General features: G+C 38.0%; 1 protein-coding gene across 1 annotated transcript in view; it reads left to right on the top strand.

Moving 5' to 3' along the window:
• Window positions 1-4,073, top strand: part of LOC118796689 (C-type lection lectoxin-Enh3-like) — a 45,972-nt gene extending 41,899 nt beyond the window's left edge. Inside the window, exon 5 of the mRNA XM_036555710.1 lies at window positions 2,642-4,073. Within this exon, the coding sequence (XP_036411603.1) occupies window positions 2,642-2,764 (123 nt within the window). The 3' untranslated portion in view covers window positions 2,765-4,073. The remainder of the gene's footprint in view (window positions 1-2,641) is intronic.
• Window positions 4,074-15,192: the final 11,119 nt, after the last annotated feature.

The following is a 15,192-nucleotide window of genomic DNA, read 5'->3' on the forward strand; positions in this document are numbered from 1 at the left end:
TAAAAACTTTTTCACTGCACTGTCACTCAAACTTTGCCTTTGTTTTATCAGCAATACAACCTTTGGAAGGGAAAAAAGACAATCCCAACATTTCCTATCCAGCATGCTTTGTTAAATGTCTTTTACAAATGACTCATATGGCTGTGCTGATGTCTCTCAGGTCTCTGTAGTGCAGCCTCAACTCTCTCTCAGCAATATTACTTTGTGAATGAGGGTAAGACTTGGTTGGAGGCTCAGAGCTACTGCAGAGAGAAGTACACTGACCTGGCTACTGTAGACAACATGGAGGAGATGAAGCAGCTGATGGCGGCAGTAGATCCTAAGTACAGTGGTGCTCTGTGGATTGGACTGAACAAGGCCCCCCAAGACGCTGGGGCTGGTCTTCAGGAGAGATCCCACAATACATGAATTGGAGAAGTCTGGAACCAGACGGTGGAGACAGAGATGGACTTTGTGCAGCAAAATATAATCTTAGTGGATGGATTGATGCTAATTGCACAAATCTTTGGGAATTTGTTTGCTACAGCGGTGAGTAACAATATGTAAATACCAATAATGAAAATATGAAGAAAATAAAAATGCCAATAGTAAAATAACCAATTTCATTTTACAGCATGTTCTCTACTCAATACCTACAACCTGAAACTCGGCCAGTTTTTTCCGATTTTTCATAACTTCAGCATAACTTGTTGAGTGTTAAGCAAAATCATAAGGAGTGTTTTGAAGCAGCTTCGGTTTCTCTGTAATTTTAGTGTTTATAATGTTAATATTAGAATGAGGGTTCACAATGTCTGCAATGCAAAGATGACCAATTTTGTTTGTTTTCTAAACAACCAGTGAAGCTATAACTAATGTTTTTCCACACAACATCCTGCATATGTTTCACAGATGTAACCAGAAGATACTAGCTTACTCATCGTCTGTCATAAACAGACAATATTTTTTGTGTCCAGTATTTAATTATGGCTTTATATCTTCTAGAGTCTTGAGTATTTTTTGATACAAGATCACATCTGACCCTGTAAGACTACGTATCTTCTTGTGCAGGATATGCGGTGTTGCCAGATTGGGTAATTTCCTGCTAAATAGGACAGATTATGGTTGGATAGGGGTGGTCTTGGTGGGTGGACAATGTGCCATTGAGATTGTTTTAAAGGATATCATCATTTAAACATGGCCTGTAAAATAAGCAAGTTTTAAAGATGTGTGAATAATTATGCTTCTTTCTGTGTGTGTGCGTGTGCGTATGTGTGTGTGTGTGTGTGTGTGTGTGTGTGTGTAGAACCGACTAAACAATTTATCCATGTTAGCAAACGAGCCAGTTGGAGAAATGCTCAGGATTATTGCAGAAAGAACTACACTGACCTGGCCACCATTCACAATGAGGAGGAACATCAGCACGTTTCAGATCTTCTGGGCAGTGTAGGATACGCATGGATAGGCCTTTTCTTCGACAACTGGAAATGGTCTGACCGTCGAAGCACCTCATTCCACTACTGGAAGGAAGGACAACCCTGGAGCCCCACAGGCAACGCAAGCTGCGTCTCAATGGTGACTACTTGGAATGGACAATGGGATGACGCACTGTGTGACGTAAAGACACGTTTCATGTGTTACAAAGGTCCGTTTGACACATATTCTTCCATGGTGACAGTGACTGGAGTTCAGTCATAGATGTAACTCACTAAAAGAAGTGAACTGAATTACTTGAAAACTTATTACTGACATCAATGTTAGAAACTTAATTTTCCCCAATTGGTCAATTGATTTTATAGCAAAAGTCACATTTAGTGTTGCAATGCAAATAAAAAAGCACAACATATATGATAGTTTACTGTTAGCACTGACTGTATTCAGTATCATGGTAGACCATCTGCCACAGTGCATTTAAAGGGGTATTCCAGCCTAAAACTAGCATTTAAAATGCTTTTTTGTAATGGCTTTAATACGGAGCTCAACATTACATACATACATATTATCATCATAAAAGTTTAAATTTTGTTTGCTTTTTGTGTTTTTATCAGTGAACATTAATTATTGCACTTTGGCATTTCTGTTTCTCCAGCACCGAGACAACGCATAGTGAAACTGACAATAACCTCAAATGGAATAAAGGATCTGGGTGACCCTGCTGTGAAGACAGCCATACTGAGTCAGGTCAGTGAAATCTGTAATGACATTCACTTATAGCTCTCTTATCTTTATCTGCACGTTGCTTTCTAAGGATGCATTTGTATTTTTGCAGTTTACCAGTAGCATCCAGATGAAGGCGATTGATTCTCTTTGGGATTTTTTTTTTTAATCTTTGAAAATTTCACCCATAGTTAAAAAAAGAATGAAGGGCAACAGTTTGATAGTTGCATTCACACTAGACTTTTGCAGTTGACGTTAGATTAGCAACAGAAAGATTATCAGAATGGAGAATATTCTCCATGTCCGTTGGCCAACTTGCCTACCATAAACAGTAAAAACACAACAGGTAACATAATTACATCACTATATGGCCACAGCTTAGTGCTGCACAGTGACCTGAAGCTAAATGTGAAGATCTGAAGCATCACAAATCCTGCAGTAAACAGAGGAAAAACTGATGAAACTGCGTTTAGTGCCACTGGTGATAATGTTTTATGTTCTTTTACAGATTGAGAAAAAATTGAGAACACAAGAAGCGGGTAATGACGGCATCCTGAGCTGGCGAGAGAAAAATGAAAAGGTTTTCCATTTGTACAAGAAGAGGATGATGGAGAACGACAAGTGTGTTTAATGTACTCATATGTGTACAAGACGCAGGCAATCCCAGTTTCCAGCTACCAAGCTTAAGATACAAATGAAAGCTCAGTCCATCATCAGAAGTCACCCCTTGTGATGCTGATAAATACATCAATAGTATACTTGAAATGTATACAGCGCACTAGGGGTGTTTTCAAATTACAGTTTTTCCAAACCGCTTGCTCTGCGAGTTTGGTATGTTTGGTCAAGTGTGCAAGCTGTTTTCAACCCTGGGAGTAGTCCAGAGGACCAATCTCTGGTCCTCCTGAAATGGGTGGTCTGGTTTGCTTCCAGCTAACTCTGGTGTGGTCCGCTATGCGTGTGGAAGCTATCCGCTTCTGGTGGCATGTGTGGGGCTGTGTGATTGGTTAATTCAGATGCTTCACATCACTTCACTTTCTACGTTTTGTGAAAAAAGATTGCTGTGGACAGCAGAGGGGACAGAATGCCATATGACAGTGCCATGTTATCACTATTATGCATCAGTGTATGCCTAGTAAACCTAATAAAACACTTTCCTAGGACTGGAGCAAGGTTGCTCTAATAAGCTTACCTCTGCAGAGTGTTAAAGAGACAAATGTGTGGTCATTTCTAACATTGCTGAAATATCAAAAATAAGGGAAAAAAAACAGAATGTGCCAGGCGAATACCGGAGTGCACATATGTAGATACCTTAGTGGCTCACTGCATTCACCGCCTCAGAACATTGCAACTGGGAAAGCTAAACCATGAAGGCTAGCTAGAGAGAGAGACGGAGAAAACCATCTAAAAGTGTAAGGGGGAGTAGGGGAGACCAGAAAGTTACTTCAACAAGACACAAAGAAATAAAGAAATGAAAGTACACTATTTGTTTAGATATCAGAGTGAGAAACCACAGGGCCAAAGTGCAGAAGGTGCAAGTTAGTCAGTTCATTCTGTCTACTTCACACTACCAGGTGACAAAGCGACAGGCATCCGGTCATTTCGTATGGGAGGATGTGATTTGTACTCATGATTTAGTGACAAGTGGCAGAGCGACTTGAAATTCTCAGTTTTATACAATAAACTATGATGCAGTGAAGTGACAAACTAACTGACTTGCTGAAACAAAATCCTCAGAACAGTGGTAGACATGTGAGTCTGAGGTCCCCAGCCACTGCTCCTTGAACATTTTGTTCCCACAAAACTTCATTCCTATTTCCATAAAATTATTGTGCAAAATATTGAAAAAAAAACTTCTAGACCAATCTAGACCAATGGTTCCCGAACTGTGGCATGTGTGGAAGAAATTTTTTAATTAAAAAAGAAAACAGTAAGAGTCACGATTAATGCTCCTAAGTGATATATTTATTGAAAACTCTTGACCGGAGAGAAGCTCCTGGCACATACCCAGAGTTCTCCGAAAGTCAGTTACAAAGGTTTTATATTCCCTAAGCTGGTGGTGTTACATTTCACTGGTTAACAGAGAACAAAGAAGTTACAATTCATTGATTACAAGTAATTGTGATATAAATAAACAAGAGTAACAAATATGCATAACATGTATAATTAATTACACAGAAAGAAACTCATATGGTAAACAAAGTCTTCTCTGCTAGCCTGCAAGGTCACTGAACAATGATGCCCTGTGGCTATACATATATTTGTATATATATATATATATATATATATATATATATAGTGAAGTTACAAGTAGTGTACATATACATGAAATTATTGGTTACAAAACTACACATATATCTCCAGGAGTACACCAAACAATGCTGAGGTTTCATAAAAAATTCTGATATTTGATGTTCATGCTTAATCTTTATTTCAATGCATTAGCTGGCTCCACAATTGCACAGACGCTTGCCTGATTTAGACAACACAAACAGCTCTGCACTCCACTCACTAACTGCTGAATAAGAGATCCTCACTGACACTCATTAAACTGAACACTGAGTTTAATCTCAAGCGCTGTGCTGTTGTTGGTGTGACTGCAGTGAGTCCCTTTTATTCACTGTTATTAAGGCCGTTAAGGCTTGTTTGATCCTTTCAGTTGTGTTTGCGAATTAGTTTCACTTTCACAGGTGTGATTCAGTCTGTGGTTGTAGTGAGATATTAGCTTGAAGCTGCTTGATTAGCGCTTAGCTGTTAGCAATTTAGTTGTGTGTTTTATGTGTAAGACCACAAAGGAAATAAGCTTTAGGGCTTCATTGTGTTTTACCTCGATGATGCAGCATTATGTGTGTTTGTAATCAGCATTTTGGTTGTGTGTTAGAACTGGATGAATGGTAGGATGTTAAAATTAAACAATTACGGTAAAGTTGGGTCTATATTGGCCGTTCACTGGATATTCAGATTTCTCATGAAATAAAATGTGCAAAAATGACCATACCTACATTTTTCAAAAGTATCCTTCAGTAAATTTTGATGAACTTAAAAGCTCGGAACAGCAAAACACAGACGAGCTACTGTTTGAGGGAGCGTCTGAAAAGTGCATAACCTAAACAGCTGTGAATGTTTACATTTTCACACACTAAAGGTTGTACAGGCTGCTGTGATTATTTAGGGTTATGTCAGCTTATTAAACAGGGTGGTGTTGCTGTGCTGAATGTGATCTGTTAGTGAATGCTGTTAGTCATCACTCATTTTACAGCTGCATACTGTCTTACACATGCACATGTGCCTTCATATAGAGCACCGAGCACTTTTTGAATAACATGATTTATTCAGTTTATCTGGTGTGAAGTGTCATCACTTCATGTTTGATAATTTATGGGGCACTGATTTTTTAAGGCTAAAGGCTAACTCATGCATCATGGCAATATGTGCATCTGGGGGGACACAGCAAGTGGTCAAATAGCTGAAGGGGTATGGGAAGTCTCAAACACAGCAACATAGAGACACTTTCAACAAAGTATGTACAAATTGGCTTGCAAAGTAGAATGCTTCAGGCTATAATGTTAGGATAAGAATAACAGTACTCTACATCAGTGATTGACAGTTTAAATAAGGATCGTATTTGTATATTCAAATCTTCAGTGCAAAGTACACAAAATGCACCTCTTACATTATCGCATGGCAACTAACATCAAACCTAGACGAATTTTTATTCACTGGGTGAAGATAGTTGTGCCCTTCAGAAATTTATTTTGCTAGTTTGTCTTACTGACCCTGTCACTGGACCTGATTACACCATCTGCTCAGTTTTCTGCCCTTGGTAAAGTAGTGCTAACATTTATTTGAATAGTTTCCCATGCAGCCAAAGTCTCGTCTAAAAGATAAACCCCAAACACAACAGCATAGAGGTCCATTCAGTTATTGTTTAGGATTAGTCTACCAGCATATCGTATCAGTCACTGACAGCTGAAACAGGGATTGCATTTGTATATTCAAATCTTCTTCCACTGCACCCACACAACGAACAGCAATAAATAAATGAAGACAACAACAAAGACCAGTGTTTCTAAAAGGTCTCATTTGCAAAATAGGCAACTTGCAGCCTACAGGAACAGATGTTAGAGGCCTAGCATTTGGTTAAAGATAGACAAACATGAGTTTAGTTAATTCAACAAATGAGGGCTTTAATCTAGTAAATGTGCACAAAAAGATAGAAACTCTTACATAATTCTTACTGTTAGCCAAACAGGGTCTATATTTTCCTCGACAACAACATCTAACACAACAGATGAACCCTTTTAGGTAGAGTCTGCGCAAAATATTAAATGAAGGGATGCCAATAATTGTGTCACACACAGATTTGAGAAAAATATTTATATAAGATTGAAATATAAGATTTCAATTTTTTTTCAAACATTGTACCCCAAATCAAAGTTTGATTTTTGTTTCATTTAAAACATTTCTGAACAGAAAAGACCACGATCGGTCTTTCTCTGCCAGTTCAAACCTAAAAACTATATATTAGAAGAAGGTCATGAAACTCATTTTATGACTATTTTACAATAAAAGGATTGTATATGAAAACTCAATAGACCTGTGTTGGTTCACTGGTCTTTTTGGATAGTAAATAAAATGTCTATATTTGTGTGTGTGTGCGTGTGTGTGTGTGTGTGTGTGTGTGTGTGTGTATTGCCAGTCTCCTGCTGGCGGTAAACATTAATAAACACCACAGACCATGCCAGTATGACACATATTTGCATAAACTACTATTCTTCATAAGAGCAAACACTTAGCTCATCAAGCAGACACAAACACTGAACTACAGGAGCTGTGGGGGCTCATGAGAATGCAAATGAACCGAGCACATTCAACACAGGTGCCATGATATGTTGCATCCGTGACAACTGGGCACTCTGAACCTCCTACTTCCCATCTCAAAGTGTTTACATAAAAAGTTCTTGAAAAGCTTTGAACAGTGCAATAAAAAGCTCCTAGAATGGAATGAAAGAGTTGTTAGTGCTTTATTTATTTGAAAAGTCAACGTAGGCAGTGTTGCAGTCTAGACCATTAGAGGCAAAACCGAGAACTGAGGCTGAGTCAAGACTGAGATAGGCCCAAATGAATCTTTAAATGTTTTGTTTCTTTAGTTATGATCTATGTGACAAAATGCATTGCAAACACTTTGTATTTAACCTCCTAAACCCCCAGCTTATTACATACTAAGACTTATTCTTCAGTAATACAGGGACTTCAATGCAAATTGGTTAAGCTATTCTTAGGTTAAAGAAGTGTGCAATAAAACTTTGGGCCTGCCAGTGGGCCAATGGCTATTTAAGGGGTAAACAGAGTAAATAACAGCGAATAAACTGGGCTACTTAAAGGTAGGGTCAAAATTAACACATTTATTTAGCTGTATGTTTTGTTAATATTTTAGTTTAAGTTAACACATCATTAAAAGTAGGGAGTATTTAATACATACTTACATAAATATGAAGGTCTTAAACACTTCAGCATCACTGCTGGACTCAGAATAGTCCACCAACAAAAAAACATCCAACATCCTGTGGGCAGCAAACTGTGACCACTGATGAAGGACTAGAGGATCACTAACACAAACGGTGCAGCAACAGATGATCTACTGTCTCTGACTTTACGTCTTCAAAGTGGACCAACATAGTGGAAGTGTCTAATGGAGTGGACATTGAGTGGAAACACACCAGTAGCATTGCTATATCTGATCCACTTATACCAGCGCAACACACACTAACACACCACCACCACGTCAGTGTCACTACAGTGCTGAAAATGATCCACCACACAAATAATACCTGTATTGTATTACTAGTCTGTCAGTCTACTTAGCCTGGATTTAAGTCAGCAAGAGCCATGAAGCCAAAGAAAAACTAAACTGTTAGCAGTCATGTAACAATCCAACATATGTCTTTAGCTGGTTATTGTTGACAGGAAGGGGGTTTGATAGACATGCAAAACAGCGAACCACAGATTATTGTTTTTGCATGTTATGCTGGTGAAGGCTATTGCAGCCAGTCAAAACAGTGTTAAGATATTCCTGTGTTAAGCAGTTGCTCCTCATTTCCAGTGGAGTTTTCAGTCCATCATTGGAAATATTTTCCATGGTCACATGCTTTTAATGTTGGGTGTCAACTGAGTGGAAAACACTCTTTGCTTCTCATAATATATGTTATAATGTTTGATGTTAGGGTGGCTTACTAGCAAACACACTTACACTCAGCAACATACACTTACATTTAACAACGTTTAGCATGTTATATATAACATAACATATTGGCCCATTCTTCCTTACAGGCATCTCTCGTGATGGTTACAATAACAATAATAACAACGCTGTTATTTTCCTGAACATAATCTGGCACAAAAACTCATAACAGCGTATGACATCTACCATTACACGTTTATGGCATGGTTATGCCAGTGTTATGTAGCAGGGTTAAAGTGTTACCGTATGTCCCAGATTATATGAGATCACTCTTACTGCAACTCATTTAAAACTGGGGATGACTCAGGATATCATTGAACATTTCCAGCTACAGCTTACAGTACCTACTTCACTGGATCAAGACAGAATGTTTGTCTTAAAGACTCTTAAAACTGATGGACTGTTCTTACCAGTGAGAACCATCCAGTTATTTACAACACAGAAGAAGTCTTGTTTACAGATTGGATGTACATGGACATCTTCTGGGTTGAGATTTGGACTGTTCATCATACTGACCCCTTTTGTAAACACACACTTGGCATTTATAAAAGTTCTTTGGTTGATTATTATGCAAGATCTATCTATCTATCTATCTATCTATCTATCTGAAAACAAAATCCTCTGACATTTAACAGTATAAAGGGTTAAATGTATTATAATCTATAATTTTAAGTTGTTGTCTTTCAACAGAGTCCAGTGATGTCTTTGGACTGGTTGGCAGTTCTGTTCAGCTGTACACACTGGATCCTGTACCAGAGTTTGATGACTTATCCTAGGTTTTTAACAGAACTACTAATGTTCTAATATATTATACTGAAATTAAAAAAACTAGACAGCATCCTGGTTATGAAGGCAGAGTGGAGTTCAATGAGGAAACCTACAGCCTGACACTGAAGAACTCACAGAAGACCGATAGTGGACTGTATGAAGCAAAAGCAGCTGGTGACAAGGTCACAGTTGTTCCTGAATACAGACTCTCTGTGTTAGGTAAGCAGGGGTGATGTAATGCACAGAATAATTAAAGGTGTCTGATTGGCCTTTTATTAAAAATGAGATTTATGTATTCCCCCTACTTTGATTAATAACAGGCCTACCCAGTCTTTCTTAAGCTATCATTTTGAGAAAGTGAAATTCTGTGAGAACCATCACTTTATTATGTCCAATCAAATTATATTATTATTATTTTTTGCCATGTTCTTTTCTCATCTCTCCAATCACCACACAGCAACTGTTGCTGTCTGCCATTGCCTTAAGCTCAGTTCTCCCAATTGTCAATGTTGCCAAGATTTAGTGACTTTTCAGACCCCTTTAGCGAAATTCATCTCAAGATTGGTGCTAATTTAAAACCTTCACCACCTACAGTTTTTAGTGGTTTGGCTCTGGGTTTAAGTTTGGTGAAGCTTAAACTGGCTTCCTATTTGCCAGTTTCTTATTTGAATTTTTCATTCCACCTTAAATGGTGCAGAAGTCACAGATGCCAGAATTGTGGCACCAGAACTGCGGCAACATTTAAGGTGGAATGGAAAATTTAAAAAAAGAATCTGGCGGATTAGAAGCTTTTGCAGTGATGTCAAGATGATGAATGGCAGTACTGGACATTGCGGACAGTCTGTGCAGTTTCACTGAAAACAAAGGTTTTGAGTTTTTGCACACTGTGTGTAACTAGACCCATAGAGCCCACAACCACCAGTAGCCCTGAGCAGGTTAAAGTACCCTGCAGTAGAAATCGCACTGCAACCCTGACACAGCCCTGTAGTTGTTAAAGTGCTTAAATTACTTTATCCATTGTTTACAGTGCAATTGAGGTGCAAAGTGGGAATGTGTGGGTGGTATAATTGTCATTTCCGCATCACATGTATATGTGTATCTCAGATCCAGTGGACGCTCCAGTCCTGACACCAGCAAAGCAGAGACACCCATAGGATCACTCTGACCTGCGGAGTTCATGTCTACTGTATCAGCTCCAGCTGTTATGGTGAAACCTGTGAAGATAAGGAAGTGACATCACCTGGAGGTGTCATCCTTTCCCTGTCTGTCAATGGCAGCTCCATCATCTGTAACCATAGCAACCTAGTCAGCTGGAAGGAGGCTGTTATAGAGGTTGAAAAACTTAAAGAACTTTGTTCTCCTGAAGGTAAGATGAGTACACAGTCCTAGAAACTTTGTAGGCAAGATCACCTAAAAACCTTCACCATATTTATTTATTTATTTTTTGGGATGAATCAATATCACTTTCCCCCTTCCAATACAGATCCTCCAGTGTCTGCAGATATCAAGTATAAGATCAAGATACCAATACTAACTCTACCATTACCAAGATTAACTACTCGATAGACGTCTACATGTTATATTTATACAATTCCACTTTTTACATGTGATTTTAGTAAAAGTGGTGTCATAAAAAACTTACTATGCTTGAATAAGTGGTATTGGAAGATGTTGTTGGTGTTCTTCCAAACCAAACTCACCCAGTCATGCCTTTATGGGCCTTGCTTTGTGCTCTGGAGCACAGTCATGCTGGAACAGAAAAAGTTCATTACAAAGTTAGAAGCATACAATTGTCTAAAATGTCTTGGTCTGCTGAAGCATTAAGGTTTCCCTTCACTGGAACTAAGGGGTCTAGGCCAGCCCCTGAAAAACAAGCCCATAGCATTATCCCTCCCACACCAAACTTTACAGTTGGCACAATGCAGTCAGACAGGTAACGGTCTTCTGATAGTCACCAAACCCAGACTCATTTATTAGACTGCCAGATAGAGAAGTGTGATTTGTCACTCCACAGAACATGTTTCCACTAAAGAAAACTACATCATGGAAACCATATTAATCACATTGAATTGAGTGGTTTATTCCTATTTGACACTGGAAATTTCTACATGATGTCATACTAATAATATGACAACCAGTGTTAAAGGATGAAGGTTATCACAAAATACCAAAACAACTAACCTTCATATCTTTGTTCTTTCTTTACAGTGCCCACAGGTGTGTTCGCACAAGTTGGCAGTTCTGTTCAACTAGAAATACAGCATCCTGTACCAGAGTTTGATGACTTAACCTGGGTTTTTAATAGAACTACTAATGTTCTAAAATATAATACTGATTTAAAAAAAAAAAAAACTAAACAGTATCCTGGTTATGAAGGCAGAGTGGAGTTAACCTACAGTCTGACACTGAAGAACTTACAGAAGACTGATAGTCGACTGAACCGAATACCATTCGCCAAACAATGGGCTGTAAAATGCTTTACAGGCTGGCTGGAGCAAAACAACTTTAATATTGGTCTAATAAAAATTGACAAAACTGAGCTAAACTTGATATTGCAGCAGTTTTATGGCTCAGTCCGACTCTGAAGACGAGACTACACGTTTGGCGAATGGTGTTTGATTCATTTCTGGCTAATTGCAGGTTGTTTAGGTATTCTTCTGTCGCAGCTGCCGACTGAAAAAGCTTTCTCAGTGGTACAGTTTCGGAATTTAGTGTAAGGAGCTGGAGAACGAACTGCCAGCTGTGCAGCGAGTGAGCGGAGTTCGATACTCTGCCGTAGCAACGACCTGCTATAAATAAAAACTATAATTTGGCAGAAGGAACTGCTAACATTAAAATATATTAAATGACACGTTCACGGGCCAATTTATTAATTTCTTACTTTATTTATTTAGCTGTTGTATAAAAGCATTAGAACACTCAAGATTGTGTGTTATCGTGAATAACATACTCCCTCTCGTGTTCTATTGCTTAAATAGCAAATATGTCAGCTGGAAGAAGACTTGAGATGGAAAAAACATAATGTGTCCATATCCTTTAGAAATAAACAGGCTGTTTTTGTTGGTGTTGATAAGACTAAAGCATGTAAATGAGCTCTGTTCTGATTGGCTGCCCTGTATTTCAAAACACATTCCAGGCTAAAACTCTCTTTATATTGTCCAAGTAAATGGGTGAATAGGTGGAGATATGTAAATGAATTGGTTTTTCCTGACATCACAGGAACAAACAATTCAAAACAGGCTGTTTTAGCAGCATACTTTCCATATATGGACTGTATGGACTAGGGAGTGAACAACATGTTCTTAAACTTTAACAGTGTTTACATACAGTATGAAACTCGTTTTTCCAAAAAAGGGAGGAAAATTAGTTTTTCCATGATACGGGCCTTTCAAACGACATCATATTCCTGAAGGGAAAGATGTGCCATCCAAATCAGTAACTAAATATCTTGATCTTTATTCTTTCTTTCTTTCTCCAACCAGAAACCCCATGCAATAGCCCACAAGTACATTGCAAAAATGTTCACAAATTTAAGAAGACAGAAAAACTGATAGCATATTTGAAGTATACAGAATACCAAAAGTTCTTTTCTTCACGTATTTTATGGAAATATAATCTAAAATTTAATTTTAAGTGTTTTTCAAAAAAAAAAGTTTTATTTAGTAAAACATTTTAAATAAATGTATTTCTCAAAATACTGGAGCATACTTAAACAAAGGCATGCTTGGAATTTGTATCTTAACAGGTACTTAAGTTAACTTCATTGCAACATTTACATACTTTGATTGAAAGAATTGTTCATTCAAAGTATTTATTTAGATTGAATAAAACTAGTCAATTTACTTGTTACCACATGAATTAATTTTTTTAGGTAGATCTGATGAGACACTTTTTACAGTGTGGATATTCCACTTTAGAACAGAAACTCACACAGGCATAGAGGATGTATTTCAACGTTACTTATGCCTAAATTAGGTATTCACTCCTGTGTTTCATATTAGATCAAATAATCTCAATAAGGTTCAAATCTGGAGTCTAACCAGTCAAAACCATCAGAATAAAACATATTTTAGGCTTGAAATGAACATCGGCGCATTAGAAAACTTCTCTGAGGCAGGGAACACGTCTTTGAGAACTTCCTCTTTCATTTTATAACAAATACATGTTGTTTTAAGTGTATTTAGGAATGATGACATCTAATTGTAGCTCTAAAGTGGGCTGATGAAAGCATCTATGCCAAGTTTGTTGACTCGTATCATAACAGGAGAAGAAAGTAAACAAAAGTAATATTGGAACAACATATGCATTGATGTGCTTTTTATGTCAGAAAAGGTACAGTTTGATCTCATCTGGTCACACTGGGGACACATTTTAGTTAAAAATGTAAATGGAATCTAGTCAAAGTTTATCCACAACACAAAACACATGCTATTGCCAGGCGTAAACAGGCTCTATGTGTTGCAAGTTAGGCTGGAGCAAAAATCTGGACTGTCTGGGGTCCTTTAGGATCTGTTTGACAACCACTGACAAAGAATGGACTTAAGTTCTTAAGCAGCAAAGTTAATACAATGATTGGTGTTATTCTGCTTTTTTCTGCGGATAGGGCTGCCCAGGAATGCAGAGATTAAAATTCCCCATTGTGGGACTAATAAGGGTCACTTAATCTAATTCAATCTAATCTGAAACCCTTAGAGAATATTTGGTCTCACGTTAAATAGAAACACCCATTTGAAGCATCTGTGAAATACTGAGTGGAACAATACTGACTCTTTCTTTCTGTAAAAGACTTTCTGCAAGTTTAAACACAAGACTTTAACCTTTTGAGAAATCAAACAGAAAGCTCTCCCATATAAAGTTAATGATTTGTTAAAATCATTAAAATCTTAATGCTTACCTTAATGGGCCTGGCCCATTTATTTATTTATTTTGCATGGGAGTGTACACTTTAGCTCTTCCTAATCCCCCTCACACCTGCACTGCATGATGCCTATAGATAAAACTTCCAGTGAAGCATAAAGATACACACACACACACACACGCACACACACACACTATCTAAGCCGCTTATCCTCTTGGGTCATGGTGAGGTGCAGGAGCCCATCCCAGTGGTCATTGAGCGGAAAGCAGAAAACACCCTGGACAGGCCGCCAGTCCATCATTGGGCACATAAAGAGACATTATGTGAAAAGGTAATGACATCCTAACAGGATAAAAATGTGAGGATAAATAAAAATGTAAATAATCTTTATTGTCCTTATTGATGCTTGAATTCTTGTGTGCCGATGTTTGCAATTGACTTGTTGACAAAAACCTGAATTTGCATGACAAATGTCTTATTCAGAGGATTCTATTTATCTGTCCTACATGAATCATTCATACTAATAAAGTCATTTCATTTCAACTGTTTACGTTTGTTTATACTTTTTTGTTCTGTTTTGTTAGGAGGCATAAAACTGTACCCCAGTGTCATTACATGTTTATTGGCCACAGATTTCAACAATAACAGCTGGGCTTTTTCAATCAGTGATTGTGAAGCCACATTCATGTGTTTTCATGAGAAGTTTATGCTTGTAACATTCTTGTTCTTGCTGTACTGTCAGCTTCAATCAGCTGTAGTGACAGCCACAAACTGCAACTCTGTCTCAGAGACATTTAATGGGACATAAAACAATAATTTCACAAGTTAGCACATGTATTCCTTGACTTAGATAAAAGTATAACTGGAATTTCAGCCAAAATCTCAAAATACAGTGGTCATGTGAAAAGTAAGGTGAATAGGCTGCCATAACTTACAGACTTTTGCAAAGATTTGGCCCCCTTTTCTACTATAACAGCCTCCACTCCTCTGGAAAAGCTTTGCACTAGATTGTGGAACATTGCCAAGGGAATTTGCTTGCATTCAGTCACAGAAGCATTCGTGAGGTGAACAATAAGGCCCGGCTTGCACGTTGTGTTCCAGTTCATTCTGAAAGTGTTAGCTGGGATTGAGGTCAGCGCTCAGGCCGGTCAAGTTCCTCCAAGGCCAGTCAAGTTCCACCACACCAAATTCTGCA

This window comes from Colossoma macropomum, unplaced genomic scaffold (genome assembly GCF_904425465.1).
Source record: "Colossoma macropomum unplaced genomic scaffold, Colossoma_macropomum, whole genome shotgun sequence".
Taxonomy (NCBI): Eukaryota; Metazoa; Chordata; class Actinopteri; order Characiformes; family Serrasalmidae; genus Colossoma; species Colossoma macropomum.